This window comes from Dendrobates tinctorius, unplaced genomic scaffold (assembly GCF_039654945.1).
Source record: "Dendrobates tinctorius isolate UK_male_01 unplaced genomic scaffold, ASM3965494v1 ptg000104l, whole genome shotgun sequence".
NCBI classification, from domain to species: domain Eukaryota; kingdom Metazoa; phylum Chordata; class Amphibia; order Anura; family Dendrobatidae; genus Dendrobates; species Dendrobates tinctorius.
The window spans coordinates 8,513,042-8,538,518 of record NW_027361772.1 but is presented as its reverse complement, the minus strand read 5'-3'; the positions used below and the strand labels follow the sequence as shown (position 1 = coordinate 8,538,518).

Sequence of the window (25,477 nt, the reverse complement as noted above, 5' to 3'; positions counted from 1 at the left end):
ATCGTTGGGGATTCGACTCCCGGCACCTTTACCGATCAGTGGTTTGCAGCTCCCGCTGCAGATGGATGTACAGTGTAAAGAACGAGAACAGTGGAGCTCCATACACCACATAGTGGCAGTTCTTGGCTACTGCAGTTAAGCTCCTACTCACTGTATGGGGCTGTGCTGTTGCGTTTCTTTAGACTGCGTACATGCAGCTGATCAGTGGGGGTGCCGCGTGTCAGACCCCCACAGATCTAGTGATAGGCTATCAACATACAAAGTCTTAGACAACTCCTTGCATAATACAGGAAAGCGCAGAATATTTGTAGGTCCGCGTCCCTCCCATCCCCATACACACCCATCACTTCTAGCTTGGTATGCAGGAAGTTGTCAGCCTCATCCAGCAGAGAGCTGTGTGCCCGCAGAGGAACCGGCAGATGTCCGTATACTTCTTTATTACAGAGGAACATCTGGACATCTGGAAGGAATAAGAACAGTCAGAACGTGACTTATATCTATACCATGGGAGAAATAGATCATAAGAATGCCCATAGTATATAATGGAAATAATTGGTGACCTAATTATGAGCTAGTGCTTATAGAAAGTAGAAAAATTTAACAAGCCGAACTGCAGTGTAAAGCATGGACACGGCGTGAGCCACTAATAAGACAGCAGGTGGACTGCTGAAAACATTGGACTCTACAGTCTTTTCTGAAGGATGGAAGTACTACATGCTTCCAGTAAGCGCGGCCTCCTGGATATCGGCTGACTTTGCTTTTCTTCGGGCTGACATCTGAACTCACCAGCTTGGCGGCAGGAGAAGGCGAAGACTATAATGTCATCAAATGCCCAGGTGTAGTCCGAGTGCGGCGGGTAGAAGTCCAGGAGCTGGCTTGCCTCCTTCCGCAGGTCGATAAGAAACGTAGAGTGAACCATGGGCACCGCAAAGCAGCCGCGTCGTTCCCTGCGTCGGATCGGCATGTAAGCCGGTGTGCGTCGGTAATAACCCTGTGTATAGATGTATTACATAGGGTCAGTTACACCTACAGTGGCTTACAAAAGTATTCACCCTTTAGCATTTTTCATGTTTTGCTACCTCACAACCTGGAATTTCACTGTTCTTTGAGGGTCTACATCAGTTCTTTTAAAGAACATGCCTACAGCTGTGAACATTTGGTTTTCTTTTTATTGTGAAGCAAACATATCAGACAAAAATAACTGCAAACTTCAGTGTGCAAGCTATTCACCCCGTAAAGTCAGTACTTTGCAGAGCCTCCTTTTGCAGCAATTACAGCTGCAATTCCTTTTGGATAAAAGTCTCAATGAACTTTACACATCTTGCCACTGGGATTTTTTTTTTTTTTTCTTAAATTCGTTTATTGAACCATAAACAAGTGTACTGCATACATACTGGTATATAATGTTAAGCATAATATAATTACACATATATTTCACACTGCATTAAAATGTACAGCAAAATGTAAATACCAGTTGCATACAAATAAAGCAAAACATAATATCACAGAATCGTAGAGTTGGAAGGGACCTCTTGGGCCATCTGGTCCAACCCCCTGCTCAAAGCAGGATTCGCTAAATCATCCCAGTCAGATGTCTGTCCAGCCTCTGTTTGAAGACTTCCATTGAAGGAGAACTCACCACTTCTCGTGGCAGCTTGTTCCACTCATTGATCACTCTGTCAAAAAGTTTTCTCTAATATCTAATCTGTGTCTCCTCCCATTCAGTTTCATCCCATTGCTTCTAGTCTTTCCTTGTGCAAATTAGAATAAAGTTGATCCTTCTACAATGTGACAGCCCTTTAGATATTTGTAGACCGCTATTAAGTCTCCTCTCAGTCTTCTCTTTTGCAAACTAAAACATTCCCAAATCCTGCAACCTTTCCTCATAAGACAGGGTTTGCAGACCAGTCACCATTCTGGTTGCTCTTTTCTGAACTTGCTCCAGTTTGTTGATGTCTTTTTTAAAATGTGGTGCCCAAAACTGGACACAATATTCCAGATGAGGTCTGACCAAAGAGGAGTAGAGGGAAATAATGACTTCACGTGATCTCGACTGTATGCTTCTGTTAATACAACCTAGAATTGCATTTGCTTTTTTGCTGCTGCATCACACTGTTGACTCATATTCAGTCTGTGATCTATTAGTATACCCAAGTCTTTTTCACATGTGCTGTTGCTTAGGCCTATTCCTCCCATTCTGTATATGCTTTTTTCATTTTTATTGCCCAGATGTAGTACTTTGCATTTTTCCCTGTTAAAAACCATTCTGTTAGTTGCTGCCCACTTCTCCAGTTTATATCTTTTTGAATCCTCTCTCTCTCTTCTCTAGTATTAGCTATCCATCCTAGCTTTGTGTCATCAGCAAATTTAATCAATTTACCCTCAATTCCTTCATCTAAGTCGTTGATAAAGATGTTGAACAATACAGGGCCCAGGACAGAGCCCTGTGGTACCCCACTTGAGACATTCTTCCAACTGGATGTGCAGCCATTTACGACCACTCTTTGGGTCCGATCACTAAGCCAGTTATGAATCCACCTAACAGTTGCCTTGTCCATTCCATACTTAGTCATTTTTTCAATAAGGATTGTATGAGATACTTTGTCAAATGCTTTGCTGAAGTCAAGATATACTATATCTACAGCATTTCCTTGATCCACCCAATCAGTGATTCCATCATAGAAGGAAATTAAGTTAGTCTGACATGACTTATTAGTTACAAACCCATGCTGACTCTGTTTAATCACTTCATTTTTATCCAGGTACTGACATACATGTGTAGGGTTCGAGCAGGCTCACAGGATGCAGTGACGAGACACGAGACTGAATGTGGGGTGAAATATACTTTTATAAGTTTAAAGCCGCAAGGGCTAAACTGCTTCGATGAAACAAAAGGGGAAACACCTATTTGTCCTCGCAGGGACTCGTAAAACAAACATTCAAAACAAAAAGGGTCCTTATACTCTATAATGCACTTAGCCTCCCGGGCGTCGCTCGAGTCCACGAACACTCAGGGATTGCAGATGTGGCTGCCTTGTAATCCAAGATTTCACGGAAGGACTTGGGCTCGTCCGGCCCTGAAGAAACCAAAACGGTGGGGCGCAGCAGGCCCTGAAGGAACCGGAACGATGGGGCGCAGCAGGCCCTGAAGAGACTGGACGGTGGGGCGCAACGGGCCCTGAAGAAACCGGAACGTTGGGGCGCAACAGGCCCTGAAGAAACCGGAACGTTGGGGCGCAACAGGCCCTGAAGAAACTGGTCGGTGGGGCGCAACAGGCCCTGAAGAAACCAATACGATGGGGCGCAACAGGCCCTGAAGAAACTGAACGGTGGGGCGCAATGGGCCCTGAAGAAGCTGGAATGGTGGGGCGCAATAGGCCCTGAAGAAACTGTTCGGGGGGATAAATCTCCCAGGCGTCCGTTTAAAGGCGCTCGTCCCCCAGCCAGGTCATGACGCAGTCCAAAAACATAAAATCTTAACAAACTCTGCTCAGTGTCCCCTCAGTAAGCGGGACAGGGGCTCTGCGGCCGCCTATAGCGAGGTGGCGTCCCCTGATGTCGGTAATGACGGGGTCGCAGCTGTGGGAGAAGACAGGGGGGCAGTGTCCTGGCCACTATACCGGATTGCTGTCTCGTCGCAGCGGTTGCCTGAGATCCCGGTCCTGTCACAGCACGGAGGGAATCAGCGATCATCAATTTATCTGTATGTATCCGGGGAGGGACTCCCGGGAAGAGTCTCTTATGCGCCGCTCTTCGGACAGTCTCAAATTTTCCTTTGACAGTCTCCTGCCTGTCTCTCTTCCCCACACCGTCAGTTGCCACAGTCCTCCCCCTGCCACACGGCTCTCTCTCTCCTGTCAGGCTCTCTTCCAACTGCCACCTCAGCGCGTCCCCTGCTCCTTTTACCCTCGCCCCGCCCCCTGTTGCCCTGACAACTTCAGTCGCATGTCTCCCTTTGTAATCCCCCTGATGTGGTTTCTTCAACAACCCTGATGGCGGTCCCCCTGGTTCTAGCCCAATCACTGTATGGGGGTCCTCCTCCCCACACATGTTGTTTAATAATTTGTTCAAAGATCTTTCCTGGTGCATTAAGTCACAGTGGCCTTGTGTTATTATTCCAGTGATGAGATCTACCTGACTACTAAAGCATACCTACAGTCATGGCCAAAAGTTTTGAGAATGACACAAATATTATATTTTCACATGATCTGCTGCCCTCTGGTTTTTATGTGTGTTTGTCAGATGTTTTTATCACATACAGAAATATAATTGCAATCATATTATGAGTAGCAAAAGGTTATATTGACAGAATGAGTTAATGCAGCAAGTCAATATTTGCAGTGCTGACCCTTCTTCTTCAGGACTTCAGCAATTCTCCCTGGCATGCTCTCAATCAACTTCTGGATCAAATCCTGACTGATAGCAGTCCATTCTTGCAAAATCAATGCTTTTATTTTGTCTGAATTTGAAGGTTTTTGTTTGTCCACCCGTCTCTTGATGATTGACCACAAGTTCTCAATGGGATTAAGATCTGGGGAGTTTCCAGGCCATGGTCCCAAAATCTCTATGTTTTGTTCCATGAGCCATTTAGTTATCACCTTTGCTTTATGGCAAGGTGCTCCATCATGTTGAAAAAGGCATTGTTGATCGCCAAACTGCTCTTGGACGGTTGGGAGAAGTTGCTCTTGGAGGACATTCTGGTACCATTCTTTATTCATGGCTGTGTTTTTAGGCAAGACTGAGAGAGAGCCCATTCCCTTGGCTGAGAAGCAACCCCACACATGAATGGTTTCAGGATGCTTGACAGTTGGCATGAGACAAGACTGGTTGTAGCACTCACCTGATCTTCTCCGAATAAGCCGTTTTCCAGATGTCCCAAACAATCGAAAAGGGGATTCATCAGAGAAAATGACTTTACCCCAGTCCTCAGCAGTCCAATCCCTGTACCTCTTGCAGAATATCAATCTGTCCATGATGTTTTTTCTGGAGAGAAGTGGCTTCTTTGCTGCCCTCCTTGAGACCAGGCCTTGCTCCAAGAGTCTCCGCCTCACAGTGCGTGCAGATGCACTCACACCTGCCTGCTGCCATTCCTGAGCAAGCTCTGCACTGCTGGTAGCCCGATCCCGCAGCTGAAACACTTTTAATAGACGGTCCTGGCGCTTGCTGGTCTTTCTTGGGCGCCCTGGAGCCTTTTTGGCAACAAGGGAACCTCTCTCCTTGAAGTTCTTGATGATGCAATAGATTGTTGACTGAGGTGCAATCTTTCTAGCTGCGATACTCTTCCCTTTTAGGCCATTTTTGTGCAGTGCAATGATGACTGCTCATGTTTCTTTAGAGATAACCATGGTTAACAGAAGAGAAACAATGATGCCAAGCACCAGCCTCCTTTTAAAGTGTCCAGTGGTGTCATTCTTACTTAATCATATAAAGAGAGCACGGCACTCAGGAATAGTTTGGTTGTTGGTGCTCAAGTCGGGTATCCAACCCATCAATCAAAAATGACAAAAATCTTGGCACTCAATATGTGAAATATTCAGACACTTTTATTCTGTGCATCCAGACAGAAAGGTTTAAACGTTTTCGGTCCAGCATAGAACCTTCATCAGAAAAATCTCGTTTACTGAAATAAATCCTTGCAATGGTAGCCAAAAGAAGGACAAAGTAGAGAGTCTGGATGGCCAGTGGAAATGTTAAATGGCTGGCGTCTGGAAAGCGCATGTGGACTGAGCCATCCAAAATTAGAACAGGCAGCTGTACAGCGTAGGGCTTCAGAAAAGGGACCTCTAGGGTCACTAAAATAAGGAGTGAAGACAGCGCTGATAGCAGTGGGTAAACAACCTCTAGAATTGAATTGTGCTGGTGAAGCCCTGGTCTGTGGTCTGTCTTCCACACAGGGCAGCCAGACAACAGACCAGGGCTTCACCAGCGCAATTCAATTCTAGAGGTTGTATAGCCACTGCTATCAGCGCTGTCTTCACTCCTTATTTTAGTGACCCTAGAGGTCCCTTTTCTGAAGCCCTACGCTGTACAGCTGCCTGTTCTAATTTTGGACGGCTCAGTCCACATACGCTTTCCAGACGCCAGCCATTTAACATTTCCACTGGCCATCCAGACTCTCTACTTTGTCCTTCTTTTGGCTATCATTGCAAGGATTTATTTATTTCAGTAAACGAGATTTTTCTGATGAACGTCCTATATTGGACCGAAAACGTTTAAACCTTTCTGTCTGGATGCACAAAATTAAAGTGTCTGAATATTTCACATATTGAGTGCCAAGATTTTTGTCATTCTTACTTAATCATGACAGATTGATCTCCAGCTCTGTCCTCATCAACACCCACACCTGTGTTAATGGAGCAATCACTGAAACGATGCTAGCTGGTCCTTTTAAGGCAGGGCTGCAATGATGTTGAAATGTGTTTTGGGGGATAAAGTTCATTTTCTAGGCAAATATTGACTTTGCAAGTAATTGCTGTTAAGCTGATCACTCTTTATAACATTCTGGAGTATATGCAAATTGCCATTAGAAAAAATGAAGCTGTAGACTTTGTAAAAATTAATATTTGTGTCATTCTCTAATCTTTTGGCCATGACTGTACATCTACAAGAACAAAAAAAAACAAACTATTCCGCAGCCTACTTCCACACACTTAGTTGTTTATTATGTGACATCTACACTCTGCAAAGTAAGGTGAGAGGAATTCCACCTCTCCCATATCTTGTCGAATTTACCTGGGCACCCTCTATTCTGATATAACGTGCGCTCATATGGAATAATCGAGTTTACCAGGCTGATCCAGGACCCGAGAGAGGGAGTTGCCACTGGGATTCCTCAAGGTAAAACTGCTCCAGGTCCTTCAAGTTAGATGGTTTCCTCTGGTGAACCGCGATCTTCAAGTCTGACCACAGATTAACAATTGGATTAAGGTCTTGGCTTTGACTAGTCTACTCCAAAACATTTACACTGTTCCCCTTAATCCACTCATGTGCTGCTTTAGCAGTATGCTTTGGGTCAGTGTCTCATTGGAAGGTGAACCTCCGTCCCATTCTCAAATCACTGACAAACAGGTTTTGCTCAAGAACATCCCTGTATTTAGGACCATCCATTTTTCCTTCAACTCGGTCAATTTTCCCCATCACTGCTGCCCAAAAACGTCCCTACAGCATGATGCTGCCACCACGTTTCACTGTGGTTATGGTGTTCTTGGGGGTAGTAAGCTGTATTGGTTTGGCGCCAGACAGAGTCTACCTTGGTGGCCAAAATTTGAGGAGTCTCCCACGTCTTTTGACAAACTAAAAATGAGCCTCACAATTGTGTGTGTTAGTAAAGGCTTTTTTGTGCCCAGTCTTCCATAAAGGACACCTCTATGGAGTGTATGGCTTATTGTGGTCCTAAGGACAGGTACTCCAGTCTCTGCTTGGGAACTCTGCAGCTCCTTCAGGGTTACCTTTGGTCTCTGTGCTGCCTCTCTGATTAATTCTCCCATTGCCCGAGTTTTGTTGGGTGGTCATCTCTTGGCAGGTTTGTTGTGTTACCATGTTCTTTCCATTTTATGATAATGGATTTGATGGTGCTCCGGGGAATATCAGAGATTGAGATTTTTTTTTTTTTTTTTTTTTAAATTATAATCCAACCCTGAATTGAACTTCTTAATAACTTTATCCCACTTGTTGGGAGATCCCCATGCTCTTCATGGTGTAGGGACATGCCCATGCTCTTCATGGTGTAGGGACATGCCCATGCTCTTCATGGTGTAGGGACATGCCCATGCTCTTCATGGTGTAGGGACATGCCCATGCTCTTCATGGTGTAGGGACATGCCCATGCTCTTCATGGTGTAGGGACATGCCCATGCTCTTCATGGTGTAGGGACATGCCCATGCTCTTCATGGTGTAGGGACATGCCCATGCTCTTCATGGTGTAGGGACATGCCCATGCTCTTCATGGTGTAGGGACATGCCCATGCTCTTCATGGTGTAGGGACATGCCCATGCTCTTCATGGTGTAGGGACATGCCCATGCTCTTCATGGTGTAGGGACATGCCCATGCTCTTCATGGTGTAGGGACATGCCCATGCTCTTCATGGTGTAGGGACATCCCCATGCTCTTCATGGTGTTTGGTTAGTGGGGCCTCTTGCTAATGGTGTTGCAGCCTCTGTGGCTTTTCAGAAAATGTAAAGTGTATATACTGATACAATTACACACTTATGAAGGTAACAGCTTGTACAAGTAAGTTTTTCGGGGCTTCATAGCAAAAGGGGTGAATAAATATGCACATGACAATTTTTAGTTATTTGATCCAATAAATTTAATTTACACCTAAATTTTTTTTCCCACTTCACCAACTTCAATTTGTATGTGATTCATCAACACTAACTAGTCTAATTAAAAAAAAATATATATAATAAACACAGGTTGTAAAATAACAAAATAGGTAAAAGAGTCAGGAGGGTGAATACTTTTGCAAGCCACTCTAAACAGGCCAACAGACCAGACCTGGATGCTGGACACATTACTGATAGAGGGTCCTCACCTGAGTGGTCATCCCACACCAGAAGTTGGAGTACGCCGCTCTGGACTCCAGCATGGGGGCGATGACCGTCTTATTTTCAGCGATCAGCAGACTCAGGGTGTTGGGATTCGTCAGCAGATTATCGGAGTCTATGAACTGTAGAGAAGACATGTAAAAGCCATAGTCAATATAGGGACACAATGCGCTCATAAAGTAAGATTTTTCCAAAGGCGAAGATCTCCGGGCTAAAAAGCAAACGGTTAGACAATGGAAAGACAAAATTAGGGGCGACTGGAGGGTCGGACATAAGAATAATCTAGGTTATAACAGACGATTTCTATAAAAAGCGAAGTCCATGGATATATCCAACTAATAGGGAAACAGTTATTGTGACAGCAGCAAGGAAACAGCAGCCAGAGCCGGCACGTCCCGCCATGTCTGCTTTCCATCTGGCCGCGGTCCATGTCCGTCCATCATATGGTTGTAATAATAAGCAGCTCTAAACAATATAACGAAGGTTCAGAAGAAAATGACGGCAGGGCGACTGCGATCACAGGTGCCTCACACAAGCAGTCAATGCGATTGCACAGCGAGCGCTTGTCTGCAGACGGGAAGCAGACGCTGCAACGCCAAAGAAACATTTTATAGTAGCACCCTCTAGTGGCCAAATGTAGTACTGCAGAACGCTTTAAAGGGGTCCTGTTATTATTCATAAATTGGTAATTTCTCTTTTACATTGGGTAAATGGATTCAGGCGAACATTTGGATTTACATCAGGTTAAAAAAAATATTATATATATATATCCAACAATGTAGACCAGCTCACTCCTGTGAACCACCTGGAACCTCAGCTGACCTGGTTAACTCCGTTGCGCCCGGATCTGGATGTAGGAGTCCATCCATACAAATGTGAACAACGACAAAGCAAAGTCCAGCAACAACGTGAGCAATCCAGGATGCTGTTAAAAAATTTTTTCTTTTTATTCATAAATCCATTAAAATGCCATGGTCCAAGCAGTTATTGCTGTTTTGAACTGCTTGGACCATTGCATTTTAATGGATTTATGAATAAAAAGAAAAAAATTTTTAACAGCATCCTGGATTGCTCACGTTATTGCTGGACTTTGCTTTGTCGTTGTTTATATATATATATATATATATATATATATATATATATATATATATATATATATATATACACACACACACTCACTGGCCACTTTATTAGGTACACCTGTCCAACTGTGTGTTAAGACTTAATTTCTAATCAGCCAATCACATGGCGGCAACTCAGTGCATTTAGGCATGTAGACATGGTCAAGACAATCTCCTGCAGTTCAAACCGAGCATCAGTATGGGGAAGAAAGGTGATTTGAGTGCCTTTGAACGTGGCATGATTGTTGGTGCCAGAAGGGCTGGTCTGAGAATTTCAGAAACTGCTGATCTACTGGGATTTTCACGCACAACCATCTCTAGGGTTTACAGAGAATGGTCCGAAAAAGAAAAAAAATCCAGTGAGCGGCAGTTCTGTGGCCGGAAATGCCATGTTGATGCCAGAGGTCAGAGGAGAATGGGCAGACTGGTTCGAGCTGATAGAAAGGCAACAGTGACTCAAATTGCCACCCGTTACAACCAAGGTAGGCAGAAGAGCATCTCTGAACGCACAGTGCGTCGAACTTTGAGGCAGATGGGCTACAGCAGCAGAAGACCACACTGGGTACCACTCCTCTCAGCTAAGAACAGGAAACTGAGGCTACAATTTGCACAAGCTCATCGAAATTGGACAGTAGAAGATTGGAAAAACGTTGCCTGGTCTGATGAGTCTCGATTTCTGCTGCGACATTCGGATGGTAGGGTCAGAATTTGGCGTAAACAACATGAAAGCATGGATCCATCCTGTCTTGTATCAACGGTTCAGGCTGGTGGTGGTGGTGTCATGGTGTGGGGAATTTTTTCTGGGCACTCTTTGGGCCCCTTGGTACCAATTGAGCATCGTTGCAACGCCACAGCCTACCTGAGTATTGTTGCTGACCATGTCCATCCCTTTATGACCACAATGTACCCAACATCTGATGGCTACTTTCAGCAGGATAATGCGCCATGTCATAAAGCTCGAATCATCTCAGATTGGTTTCTTGAACATGACAATGATTTCACTGTACTCAAATGGCCTCCTCAGTCACCAGATCTCAATCCAATAGAGCATCTTTGGGATGTGGTGGAACGGGAGATTCGCATCAGGGATGTGCAGCCGACAAATCTGCGCCAACTGTGTGATGCCATCATGTCAATATGGTCCAAAATCTCTGAGGAATGCTTCCAGCACCTTGTTGAATCTCTGCCACGAAGAATTGAGGCAGTTCTGAAGGCAAAAGGGGGTCCAACCCCTTACTAGCATGGTGTACCTAATAAAGTGGCCAGTGAGAGTGTATATATATATATATATATATATTTATTTTTTTTTTATAATATATAGCACAAGCGACAGATGCTCCGTTAAGGGAGTTGTTCCCCACCAAGATAGCAAGTTATTCCCTATTCATTGGATAGGTCCTCGCATGCTTACCTCCACTCCACAGCCAGACAAGACTCCCTTAATTCCAGTAGTCCCATAGACCATTAATGGAGCAGAGGAGTGCTTGCCCGATTCACATGGTAATGTGCCAAGCCCCATTCTTGGAATCGTTGAGGGTCCCAGCTCTGTAGAGCCCGATCCTGGTGTCAGCCATCAGTAACTTACAATTTTGGGGAAAATCCCTTTAAGAGATATTCTAGACTGAAGCACTTTGTATAGGTGATAAGCACTAGGAGGAGGGTGACTTAAGTGGTGGTCCATCTTGTGGCCCTACGCTCGTAGCTGAGGAATAGGGTATGGGGGGAGACTTGTCCACATGTGAAATCAACAAGCCACCTGTTCTCTGTGGCCGGGCTGTCTGGAATGTATGCCCTAAAGAGGACTCGGCCGTCCTTCCTTACCATTATGTAATCGGCCCACATCTCCCGGGCAGAGGTGAGGGCCGCCTGGCGGAGCTTCATGACATACTCGTACCGCGAGGGTGACCAGTGCTTTGGGCCTTCTTCATCCTGGAACCATCTGGGAGGAGAAGAACACAGATTAGGATGGATGAGGAGAAACAAGCCGAGTGATGGCCCACAGACACTAGAAGATGGCATAGGATGGAGAATGGGGTATCAAGCAGCCCCAAGGCCATGGCTAGCCCGCCAACTTACATCACTTCCCGGTGTCACTTACAGTAAAATATGTCTAACTCCTTCCATTTCTAGAAAATGCTGCGTGGACCAACACAAGGTGCAAGTTACTGCGCAAGGAAGATGGCCACCATAACCTGCAACTGCTCTATAGAAGAAAACTGGCTCACGAGGGAGAAGTGATCCATGCTGGCCACTGGTACCCGCTTCACACAGCAAACCCTCATACACGGATGACGACGGGCGGCAGCCTGGGGTAACGCTGCCACAGACGAGGCACCACGAGTCCCTGCGTAACTATACAGCTCCCTTATGGCTGAGGAGCAGCACCGAGACAGAGGACGACAGGACACAGAGGGTGTGGGAGCTGCTCAGCGTCTCATGGCAGATTCCTTCCACAAAATAGTCACCCGAGTATGCTTGGGATTGGTTAAAGGCTTATGTAGGTGATAGCGGCCATCTTGAGTCCACTTCCAGTCTTTTTTTTAACCCCTTAACATACCACAAGGAATGTATCAGTCATGGAGCAGGTGAGTGTTGCACAGGCTCAGCAGCAGAGCCGGCTCCACATCTAACGGTAGCAACCGGAGGGGAGCCCAGATTACTGAAACCTTTTAGATGCCGCTGTCCACCTCTGACAACTAGATTTACACAGCGGCTCCCATCAGCACCTCCTGACACAATGGCAGTGGAGCTACTGGTTACCAGGGAAGCTGTGGCCCCGTCACTGCCATCCTGGTGCTTCTGTGAGATTATATATTTTATATCTCAAAATTGCCATTTTTGGTCACAAACAAATACAAACCACTCACTGAAGAACCACAGTATCAGGTCGTGTTTATCATACAAAGGGCGCCGTTAAAAAAAAAACACAAAATAAAACCCTAAAAATTAGAGGAATGTACCTCCTAGAAGAAGGTTCCCAGCCAGTGCTTCAATAGTACCACTAAGGTATATATATCATACACACTAATAAAGTCGAGTATTCATGTGACCTGGGTATAACTTGCCTCTCTGTACATATTTTTCTCATCTACACTAGTGCCTAGTTTTACTGCACTTGCAATTTATTCTATATTTTTTCCTGCATACATGCTTTATGCTTTGTGTAGCACATTTATTACTTTCTTTGGCTGTCTGCATTCAGTCTACCCAAGACAAATCTCATCTTTCTATCGTATACAGACATCCTGTTACTGCACTTGCACTTTACAGGCCTATACCATTGTCCTAGATTTTCTATGCGTGATGCCTGTATTTGACCACTAGGGGATCGCTAAATAATCTATTGCAGTTTATGATTATGAACATCGCCTTCAAGCAACTAATTATCTGTTGGTAGCATATATAGTGATTATTATAGTAGGATCCTCTGCTCATATCACACTTTTTTTTTTTTTTTTTTAAATGTTGCTTCATTGTTTTCAATATTTCTCAAATAAAGATTTGTTTATTTCACAATACTTGGGCTTAATTGCTTACCTTCTTTTGGGATTATGCGCTTAGAAGAAGGGGGAGAAAACAAACAAACAAACAAGCAAACATAAAACAAACTGCCCGATTAAGGTTGTGCTCGCTATAGCAGGTGCTGTGTATGGAGAAGGGGAAAAAATATCAGACACCCGATCTAGCACCTCTGCTCCTATGGTCCACCAATGGACCTTCAATTATGACATGAAGACCACATGACAGCGGCCAATCACTGGCTTCAAGATCAGGCAGCGATGTATAGCAAGTAGCCCCTATGGTCAGTGATTGGCTGCAGCGGTTATGTGAATGGTTAGTGCGAGAGATTGGCGCTGTGACTTATATGTTAAGGCATCCCAGATGACTGACAGCCATCTATTGTGTATGGCGGGCTCTAGACCGGCCATGCTCAAGTGATAACTATCGGCAAACAGTCATCAATCCCAGCGCCCCCATACATACACGAGCGCTCCGCCCGGCTGAGCATTCATGCATTTTCAATGGGGAGAAAGTGGTCCGGAGCCCCCGGAAACAGGGGCTGTAGTAGCAGTGGCATGGTCCCTCTTTTCCCTGACGTCATGTGCCTGGGGTGGGATTCGGGAGGTCCCGATACACAGTGTTCTGTCAGTTGTTCTCAAGGAGAGCGCAGCAATGATTCAGGGTAATGTACCCCTATAATATCCGGGAGACCCCCTCCACCGTCCTCTTACCTGGGGTGGTCCTGCGGCCTCCACTCCACGTGGTGGTACTGGTTCTGACAGTTGATGAGCCATTCGCGGAGGATACTGCTGGTGTTGTCCAAGTTGTGATCGGTGGCCACCCTAAGACAGCAGATAGAGCAGCCATGTTAGTGCTGGTACCAGAGGACCAGACAGAAGTCAACGCTTTTTATCCCCTTTACATCACCATCCTTATAGTCTGCGGAGCACCATCCACAGGTGACACCTTCACAGGAGATCCCCGCCATGGAGGTCTGTGCATCATTACAGCCGCACAAGGACGGCTCTAATCCAGGGCATTACAGTACACTGCTCTCTGCTATCAGCCAGGCAGGGCGCAGATAACGCACCGCTCCTGCCCTATAATCACCATCACCCCTTCTGTTCTAGAGAGCGCAGACAAGACCCGGCTTCACATGGGACGAGTGATATGGGGGGGGTCATGCACAGGTTTGATTCTTTTCTTAGATGTGCCGTGGGAAAAAAAATTTAAAAAAAAAATATGGCACCATGTTGCAGCATGCACGATTTGCCTCTATCTATCGGAGTGCGCTCAGCCGTTCACGAAAGTGGAAAGATTCAGCGTGAGGAATAAAAAAGCAGACATTCGATAATCGGACCGTGCAAGTCTATGGGTTCGTGTACAACATCAGACTGCACTCAGATGTCATCCGAGTGCAGATCTTATAAAAAGGTAGGGGGAAGCAAAGCTGCAGTGTAAAGTATCAGGGTGCTGGAGAGAAGAGACAATACCGCTACATCAAACATTATATGTAAAAATCCTTATCAGTTTATCCTCCAGAGCTGCAGTCACCATTCTACAAGGCTTCAGAGCTGAAATCTTAGAGGATTTCCCGCAGGTACAGGGTTTTCTTTGATGATCTATAATCTGGGAATGATCATAGTGATGTAAACAAGAAAAAATTACAAACAAAAATATATAAAATTCTAACTCCTCCCCAACATGCTAGATGACAGCTAGCAGAACTGTGAGTGCAGCTCTGGAGAGAGTGACTGCAGACAGCTGGGACTGGCGGCAGCATGGAGTCTCACCACAGAGAGAGCCGGTCCTTGGGGTAGTGCAGCCGGTCCACAGCCCCCAGCACGTCGGGCAGGGCGCTCTCGGCGTTCCTGGCCAGCAGGGCGATCAGCACGGTGGGCTGTCTGTGCGGGGACTCCGGGTTATACCGCTCCTCCGGGAAGTAGCCGGCGCTGGACCCCGCCAGAGCGGACAGCAGCCCGCACAGCACCCACACCCGGGACATAGCGGCCGCCACCACTACTTTCTACCCTCCGACTACAACTCAGCGGCACTTTAAAGGGAAAGGCGGGGCCAGCGCGCCTGGAGAGCGAGGATTGGCCCGTGAACCTGAGAATCCCTTTAAGAAAGCGCCTCCGACTTCACAAACCTCCAGCCCGCTGTCACATTCTAGCGACTTCTTAAAGGGATGGGCGCACTGCCAACTCAAAGCCGTAATGCACCGTGTAGAGGCGCACCACTCGCCGGATGAATTGAGTCCTATGGGAGCCGACGGGACCATATTCTATGTAGTAGACGCTTCATTGAGCTTGAGGCGGTGAAAGGGCTCATTCACACGGGCTCGGCACACCGTGCTGCTGACGTATCTTACCGCAACATTGACATTAGTTTACACGGTTAACAAGGAGTAAAAATGGTCACAATAATAAAATACTATGTGCACTGGGTGGGATACATATATATGTTACTACACCGACCAGAGGCGTAGCTAGGGTTTTGGTTCAGGGGGGGCGAAACGTCTGAGTGGGCCAACCAGGTAACTTTGATTACAACTCGGTGACGCACAATAATAGTGGAGGAGAACCTCAGCAGAGGACCGCGCTGTTGCTGAACATAATTTCTAAATAAAGACCAATATTGATATTACCGCCATATAGTCAGTGGTAGATACCCGTCCTACACAACAATAAGAGATCACAGCACAGTTACAGATGGTAACTTACAGCTGACGTTCTTTCTGATGGAATCGTTCACTTTTCCATCTGGCCCAGACCGACATGACAACTTCTTCCAGCCAGGACTCGTCTGCAGAGATTACAACAAAGATTCATTTCATGTCTCACATTTTCAGCACTGTCACCAATGGGACTACTCCCTACCTGCACAAGCTCCTTACCCTGCTGATACCCCAATGCTGAGCCGCTGCTGCCGTATGTGTCCCTATTACTACACCTGATGCCCCAATGCTGAACCGCTGCTGCCGTATATGTCCCTATTACTGCACCTGATACCCCAATACTGAGCCGCTGCTGCCGTATGTGTCCCTATTACTGCACCTGATACCCCAATACTGAGTCGCTGCTGCCGTATGTGTCCCTATTACTGCACCTGATATCCCAATGCTGAACCACTGCTGCTGTGTGTCCCTATTACTGCACCTGATACCCCAATGCTGAGCCGCTGCTGCCGTATGTGTCCCTATTACTGCACCTGATACCCCAATACTGAGTCGCTGCTGCCGTATGTGTCCCTATTACTGCACCTGATGCCCCAATGCTGAACCACTGCTGCTGTGTGTCCCTATTACTGCACCTGATACCCCAATGCTGAGCCGCTACTGCCGTATGTGTCCCTATTACTGCACCTGATACCCCAATACTGAGTCGCTGCTGCCGTATGTGTCCCTATTACTGCACCTGATGCCCCAATGCTGAGCCGCTGCTGCTGTATGTGTCCCTATTACTGCACCTGATGCCCCAATGCTGAACCACTGCTGCCTTATGTGTCCCTATAACTGTACCTGCTGTGTGGTTCTCTGTGCCCTCTAAATTCTAAAGCAACTCTCGAAAACAGTGCCCATATTTTGTCCCCTAGAAAGTAATAGCGCCATTTGTGCCCCTTTGACAGTCACAGTTACCTGAGTTCCCTATAACAATAAGTGCCCACTTTACATTTAATAATGTCATGAGTCTCCCCCCCGTACAGCTCCCCTATACACTGTATGATGCTCCCCTATACACAGTCTAATCCCCCCTCACTGTATATATACTGACCGCTTAGTATTCCCCCAATTGTTTGATATCTCCACACTGTATGATGGCCCGCTAGATAGCCTCCATATAGTATAATGCACCAGACAAGTCTCACTATAGTCCTCAATATAGTATAATGCACTCCCCATAGGCAGACCCTATAGAATAATGCAGCCCTTTATATAATGCACCCCACAGGCAGCCTCCATATAGTATAATGTGCCAGACAAGTCCTCAATATAGTATAATGCACTCCCCATAGGCAGACCCTATAGAATAATGCAGCCCTTTATATAATGCACCCCACAGGCAGCCTCCATATAGTATAATGTGCCAGACAAGTCCTCAATATAGTATAATGCACTCCCCATAGGCAGACTCTATAGAATAATGCAGCCCTTTATATAACGCACACCATAGGCAGCCTCATAAAAAATAAATCCAATACTCACCTTTCCTCCTGGTTTCTTCACTGCTGCGAGCTCCTGCACATCTCCGGACTGTAGGCTCCGAGCAGTGACGTCATTGCGACCCCCAGTCAGTGTTGGCGTTAGTGACATCAGAAGCTGATGAGAGGGGGATGATGGGAGAGGGAGCGTAATGCTCCTCTCATCAATGTAGTCAGCTGAAATGGCATCCAGCCAACACAGTTGATTTTGCAATGACAGGTGCGGACCCACTGCTGGCGCAGGGCCCCTGCGCCTGCTCACGGGCCCCATAGCGGCTGGGTGGCAGATCAGGGAGATCGATTCTGCCTGATCTGCCGCAGAATGTAACACTATCGGCGTGCTGTGGGTGGGTCCCCTCAAAGCGCTGGTCCCGGGATGACCTCCCTCCCCCGTGTAGCTCACCACATTGTAGGATTCACTCCAACAATAAGTCACCTGCATTACTGATACTAATATATTACATCACACTAGCAACATGTCCATGCCACTAACAATCACTGTATAGAAAAACACTATTCCACAGCTATTTGTCATCAAGCACTAACTGCTGCTGTGGCACTACAAGTGCCAGACTTATCTTCCCAGTAGGAGCACTCTGGGAGCAGCAAACACTAGTTATGGTGTGTGCACACGTTGCGGATTCTGCTACGGATCCGCAGTAGATTTGGTCCTGCGGATCCGCAGCAGTTTCTGCTGCGTTGTACAGTACAGTCTAGGAGAAATGAAAAACACAGTGCACATGCTGCGGATTTTCTGCAGATTTAAAATGTCAATTCTTTGTGCGGAATTCGCAGCGTTTTGACACCTGCTCCATTATAGGAATCCGCAGGTGTAAAAACGCAGGGGAAATCCGCACAAAATCTGCACTAAATCCGCAGGTAAAACGCAGGTCATTTAACCTGCAGATTTACCTGTGGATTTGGCCAAATCAGCAGAGTAATCCACAATGTGTGCACATACCCTAATCCTCCAGGACTCGCTGTCAGCCTGGTAACGGGTAGGTTAATAATTACACGCCAGCACAAACAGCGAGATAAGGTGATCGATACACTGGTTTAACCCTCCCTCTACCTGCCATGGAGGATGCGCCGCTTTCTCTGCACAGCTCAATGACTGCAGCCAGCAGTGCGATCTCTAGTTTGCACTTTTCCTGGTTTTCTCTCAGTCCCAAAGTGCAGTAAATTCCCAGGCCAAGACAAAGCATCGCCATGTAGCGCATCAGTGACCACTGCAAAGTGCCTGAAAACTATGTAACACGTAAGGAGAGCTGTTATGAATGGGTCACCGAGGAGAAAAAAAGCAAAACAAGCTAAGTCACAGAAAACCAGAGAGGTTGGTAACTATGCAGATTGCAGATCCCTGATCCTACCACACAACTAGCAGCAGCCGTGGAGCGTACCTACGATGTTCCTAGACGCTTCGTCACAGCCGGAGGACTAAATAAGCCTGAAGCATGACAAGGGGAAAACTAACTGCCCCAGAGCAGACCCCAAAGGAATAGATAGCCCCCACACATGTATTGACGATGAAACAAGATGAAAGCACAAACACAGGCAGGAAAATAGGCTGAGCAAACGATGGGGCCCACACTAACTAGAGAGGAAAGGAAAGGGAAGACACTGCAACCTGCAAAAAACCCTACAAAAATAATGTCCAACACTTCTGATAGCAAAATTAACCCTGAAGTCACTAGACTTCTCCCACTATATCAGCACTCTGAAATATTCTTAGACAGAGCAAAAAGAGACCAAACTAGTAAGGGACAAAAAGCAAATTGGCAAAATACTGATAAATAAGCGTGGAAATTCAGCACAGCCCCCAGCCGAGGCTGGCTGACCAAACCAAAAAACAGAATAGACCAACAAAATCAAGTGTGAACATTAGCAGAAAAACTTAGCTTTAGATGACTGGAACAGAGCTGAGAACCAAGAGCTGACAAGCCAGAAGGAATCACCAGCAACTGAATAGGGCGTCGGCTGTCTTAAATCCAATCTGAGACTCCTGAGGTCCAATCGTCATCCTCATTCTCAGGTGGCAGATCTCCACCGATCAAATCAGCCTCACTACCTCCTGTTACCACCAGAGGGAGTCTGGAAGGAGAACTCACAACTGGTAAACCAGAGAATGAACTTACAACAGAGAGCATCATGTAATGAATATTACACCCAAATAGCAGTAAGTTGTATGTATATATTCAAAGCAACAGATTAGACACTTCAAATAGTAATTAACATAGATACTCATCAATTCCCATGCTGTGTGCAGTGTCCACTGGTCCTGGAGCAGCACGCTCCTCAGCTTTCAGGCTCCTCTCAGTCAGAAGCAATCAAGTGCAGTGCAGACAGTGAACTCAGCTCACAGGCAGAGGCAGAGCCCCCTGCGTCCAGGCTGCTGCTGGAGCTGATGACTTCTCTGCAGCAGGGAGCTTTCAAGGAGAGCGCGCTCAGCCAGGATTGGGTGAGTGACCTCCCCTCCCCCTCTCCTCTGCAGAAGAGTGGTCACATGACTCACTCCCTGCTGCAGCATGTATTTGTATCGGCGCGATCTGCACGCCGATATAGTTACATAGCATAGCTTGGGTGGGCCCCATCAGAGCGCGGGGCCCAGGGCCACCGCTCCCTCTGCCCCCCCCGGTAGCTACGCTACTGACACCAACAAAAAAATGTACAAGCCACACAAAAATGGGCATCATAGTGGGCACCGGTGTTATCAAAAGGCTTAAAAGACCCGTGGATGCCCCCTTTTGATGCCCTCGTACATTTTTTCTAGGTGCAGTCGCATATTTACCTCAGCGCACAGCTCCGCGTCGTCTTTTATCATTCTGAGAGTTTCCGCTCTATGTTAAACCTGTAAAAAATAACAAAAAGTATAAAAAAAAATTAATAAAAAACCTCGTGCACATCACTGGGATCCGTGAACTGAGGAAATTCTCATAATACGAGGGGAAAATCCCTCCTGAATCCAGAATTCGGCAATTTTCACACCAAATGAAAAACGAGGTCACGCACGTCTAGTCGGTACGTGACCGTGGTGTGCACGATTTAAGGATTCACAAGTCTGCAGTCACATAGAGCGACTTTGATACCGAATATGCTTTTTTCTAAATTATTTATTTTTAAATAAGGAAAAGGGGTCATTGAAATGTTTGTTTGGTTTTTTTAATGTAATACAAGAAATAATTTCCTTTGAGGGTCCAAGGTACCGCAGCAAAACACAACTGTCTCTATAAGGCTGGGATCACACATGCGAGGACTACGGCCGAGTCTCGCATATTAATACCAGGCACTGCTGCCGCTACTCCAATCGGAGCGTGCAGACGCATAGCAGCAAATGGATCCGCACGCTCCGATCCTGAGTACCGGCAGTAGTGTCGGGTATTAACATGCAAGACTCAGCCGTATTCCTCACATATGTGATCCCAGCCTTAGAGCGTTTCCTGTAGGGGCGTCATCATACAATCTATGTGGTATATATGAGACGTTCTCCTCTTTAGATCAGTGTTCTTAATGTTCTCTAAGTATTAGCTGGAATGTCAGATGATGTCACACACCTGTGCTGGGTCCAAGCTCTGCGACTGTCAACTCGGTCCGCTGAACTCTCTTGTGTTCCATGTCGGATTTCCTGTAGTGGCTCCGGCGCAGGCGCACTGCTCTGCCCTGTTGAGGGCAGAGAAAAATACTGCAGTGCGCAGGCGCCAGACCTCTCCCGATGCCTGTGCACTGCAGGACTCTGCTCTGCCCTCAACAGGGCAGAGCAGTGCGCCTGCGCCACGACAGGAAGGGAAGAAGAGGACGGCATCGTATGAAGATGAGAGGCGCCAGACCGGACCGCGACACCCATCGGACAGGACCGCCCCCTCCAGTGAGTATAATCTAATGTGTTTTTCTTATCTTTCAGGTTACATCGGGGGCTCTCACGCAGGAAAGCGATGAAGAAATACATCAGGATAAGACTTTGCCCACAAACAGCAACCTTGTACGTCTTCAGAGTCCTCCTGGATGGAGAAAGAAAAACGTTGTGAAGAAGAAACGGAGAGTGGTGGTCATGGGGGATTCCCTGTTGAGAGGAACAGAGGCCGCTATTTGCAGACCGGATATAACTTCAAGAGAAATGTCCTGTCTTCCAGGTGCAAAAATTAAAGATGTGTCTGACAGGATATCAGGACTCTTCAGACCTACAGATGACTACCCATTCCTGCTACTACATGTGGGGACAAATGACACCGCAAGAAACAACCTGGAAACCATCTACAGAGACTTTGAAGACTTAGGCAAGAAACTGAAAGAACTGGGAGCGCAGGTGGTCTTCTCTTCCATCCTCCCAGTGGATGGCCATGGAACAAGGAGGTGGAATAAGATTCTGCAGGTGAACAACTGGCTACGTCGATGGTGCCGTCAGCAAGGATTTGGATTTCGGGATTACGGAGTTAATTACCTATACGATGGACTACTTGCTAGAGATGGGGTGCACCTTACGAAGACTGGAAAACATGTATTTGGAAGTCGCCTTGCTACACTTGTAAGGAGAGCTTTAAACTAGAACAATGTGGGAAGGGAAGCAAAAGGCCAGAAAAAGCCATACACCTGGCAAATGCTATTGAGAACTCTATTAGAAGTGGAAAGGAAGAACAAAGACGAAAGAATCTAAATAATAAAAATATTGGATAAAGAGAAAACAATCACAAACTAAAATGTTTCTATACTAATGCACAAAGCATGGGCAACAAACAAGGAGAATTGGAACTACTAACACAGGAAAAGAAATATGAAGTCATTGGAATTCACTGAAACTTGGTGGGACGATACACATGATTGGAATACAAGACTAGAAGGATACAACTTATTTGCAAGAAACAGACTTGAAAAACGAGAAGGAGGTGTCGCATTGTATGTTAGAAACGCGTATATCTGCACAGAGATTGAAGCTTCAGAGACTGGGAGTTCTGTGGAAACTGTTTGGATAAGAATACAAGGACAGAACAATGGAAAGGACACCATTGTAGGCATTTACTACAGGCCGCCTGTGCAAGCTGAAGATATGGATGAACTCTTTATGCATCAAATGGCCAAGTTCTCCAAAAAATATGACATAGTTGTCATGGGAGATTTCAACTATCCAGACATTTGTTGGGAATCTCTCTCAGGCAAAACTAACAGGTCAAGGAAATTCTTATCCTCTCTTGCTGACAACTTTATCTTCCAAAAGGTAGGGGAGAAAACAAGGGGAACTGCTACCTTGGATCTAATCCTTATAAACAGGGAGGAAATGGTTGAGGAGGTAAAAGTGGCTGGGACCCTAGGAGTAGCGACCATGCTATTTTAGAATTTTGGATAACTAGAGGAAGAAGACCTGTGAAGACTCAGACGTCAAGGTTAGATTTCAGAAAGGCAGATTTTAAGGGATTCAGAAAGAGAATTGGAGGGATCCAATGGCTGGATATCCTTAAAGACAAAAATGTCCAGGAAGGATGGGAAATCTTGAAAAATGAAATTCTCAAAGCACAATTGTTAACAATTCCGAAAAGAGGGAAGAATAGGAAGCATTTAAGGAAACCAGGATGGATGAACACAGAACTTAAACACATGCTAAAAAGGAAGAAAGAAATGTTTATAAAATGGAAAGAGGGAGGCATATCTAAAGAAGAATATAATGCTGTCTGCAGAACCTGCAGGGCCCGAATCAGATTATCTAAAGCTGACAATGAATTGAGGCTTGCAAGAGATGTCAAAAGCAATAATAAAGGATTTTGGGGATATGTCAAAAGTAAAAGAAAAGTGAAAGATGCTATAGGATTTTTACAGGATGAAAATGATGAAATGGTAAGACAGGATGTTGAGAAGGCCGAACTTTTAAATTCCTATTTTGCATCTGTTTTCTCTCAGAAAGGAAATGTAACATCAACTGTTCTTCACTGTCCTATTAAGGGAATAGAAGAATCCAGGATATCTATAAACAGAAAGATAATGAGGAAACACTTAGGTAACCTAAATGAATTCAAGTCTCCAGGTCCAGATGAATTACACCCCAGAGTACTGAAGGAGATAGCAGAAGAAATTTTTGAACCCCTCTCCATAATCTTTGAAAATTCTTGGAGAACAGGAAAAGTCCCAGAAGACTGGAGAAGAGCAAATGTTGTTCCTATCTTCAAAAACTTTTTGACAGTTAGAGTGATCAATGAGTGGAACAAGCTGCCACGAGAATTGGTGAGTTCTCCTTCAAGTCTTCAAACAGAGGCTGGACAGACATCTGACTAGGATGATTTAGCGAATCCTGCTTTGAGCAGGGGGTTGGACCAGATGGCCCAGGAGGTCCCTTCCAACTCTACGATTCTATGATTCTAATCTTTTATTAGAAATTAATTTAAGAACAGGATGATCCATCATGATAAAACCTTACACGTTCCTGGTGTACCCTACACCCTTAGTCATAGGAATGGAAGATTAATTTTATGGATGGAAGTGCCGGAAAATCCTTTTTTCTTCGTCAGTTCTACAGTATCTGAGCTTCACCAGCAGGAATTGGCACTAATCATGAACACTATTGGTGTGGTGAGCTTATTTCTTTTTTTTCTACCTGTCTGTGGTCTCCTATCGAACCTGCGGCCTCCAGTGCTTCTACTACCCATTTCTCTTGTGCATCATCTGTCTGCTGCACCGTGGTCCTTGCCCACCCAGACATTGGAGGATCTACCGCAGCAGGCGAGCCCAACAGACACATACTTTACGGATTTATGGTAAATACTTTCACATTTTTTTGGAAGTGCATTGAGCAGCAAGGTGGTGTGCTGGTAAAAGGGAAAAAAAAACAAACAAAAAACTCGTTTAAATCTTTTTCCTGAGCGAGTGTGAACGAGCTGAGTGTGACCTGAGTGTAAGTGCGAACTGTGGTAAGTGTGTGACTTGAAATTCAGTGACTTTAGATTCAGGGAGTTTCCAAGGGTGGTCTTACTGAATTGCTGTTATATTAATACTTTTTTTTTTTTTTTTTTTTTATTTATTTTTGCTTATCTTATTGTCTGGTGCAATCCCCATTAGGATGTGCTCCACTATTGCCCATGCCATCCAGTGCACGTCTTGCCGCATGTATGCAGTCCTTGAACAGCCGGTCGAGGGTGCATACTGCTGTGCGAGATGTGAGCACGTTGTGCATTTGGAAGCCCAGATACTGGATCTAAATGTGCAGCTGGCAACACTGAGATCCATAGACAATATGGAAAGGAGTCTTCTGCTCACTGAGCAGACGCTCAATGGGATAGATGAGGGGGGGGATGCTAGGTTGGAGCTGCAGGACAATGAAGCAGCTAGCTGGGTGACAGTTAGAAGGTGGGGTAGAGGGAAGAGCACCAGGGAGGCTAGTCCTGATCTGGCACACCCCAATAAGTTTGCTAAGTTGGCAGATGAGGGGAGTGTTAGTGCAGGAGTAGCACTGCTGCAGCAAGGCATGTCCTCTGAAAGCCGGAGGAGTGTCTGCTCCAGTAAGGGGGGAAATAGGAGAGCAGGGCAGGCCAGACAGGTTCTGGTAGTGGGAGACTCAATTATTAGGGGAACAGATAGGGCAATCTGTCATAAAGACAGGGATCGTCGAACGGTGTGCTGCCTACCTGGCGCTCGAGTCCGACACATCGCTGATCGGGTTGACAGATTACTGGGAGGGGCTGGAGAGGATCCAGCGATCATGGTGCACATTGGCACAAATGACAAAGTTAGAGGTAGGTGGAAGGTCCTTAAAGATGATTTCAGGGAATTAGGCTGTAAGCTTAAAGCAAGGACCTCCAAGGTGGTATTTTCGGAAATACTTCCTGTACCACGTGCCACGCCAGAGAGGCAACGGGAGATTAGGGAGGTTAATAAGTGGCTCAGGAATTGGTGTAGGAAGGAGGGGTTTGGGTTCCTGCAGAACTGGGCCGACTTCTCAGTTGGCTACAGGTTCTACGCTAGGGACGGGCTGCACCTCAATGGGGAGGGTGCAGCTGTGCTGGGGGAGAAAATGGCTAGAAGGTTGGAGGAGTGTTTAAACTAGGGACGGGGGGGGAGGGTATTCCTTTTATAGGACAGTGCAGATAGAGACCTGGGCACAAATAATGACATTGGGGGTGGAGGTGGCAT

The 25,477-nt window shown here is 46.1% G+C and overlaps 1 protein-coding gene across 1 annotated transcript in view; it reads right to left on the bottom strand.

The window, feature by feature from the left end:
- Positions 1–15,311, bottom strand: part of COLGALT1 (collagen beta(1-O)galactosyltransferase 1) — a 31,956-nt gene extending 16,645 nt beyond the window's left edge. Inside the window, exons 1-6 of the mRNA XM_073588711.1 lie at positions 14,965–15,311; positions 13,903–14,013; positions 11,492–11,609; positions 8,537–8,671; positions 787–991; positions 341–460 (exon numbers count right to left, since the gene is read on the bottom strand). Of these exons, the coding sequence (XP_073444812.1) occupies positions 341–460; positions 787–991; positions 8,537–8,671; positions 11,492–11,609; positions 13,903–14,013; positions 14,965–15,176 (901 nt within the window). The 5' untranslated portion in view covers positions 15,177–15,311. The remainder of the gene's footprint in view (positions 1–340; positions 461–786; positions 992–8,536; positions 8,672–11,491; positions 11,610–13,902; positions 14,014–14,964) is intronic.
- Positions 15,312–25,477: the final 10,166 nt, after the last annotated feature.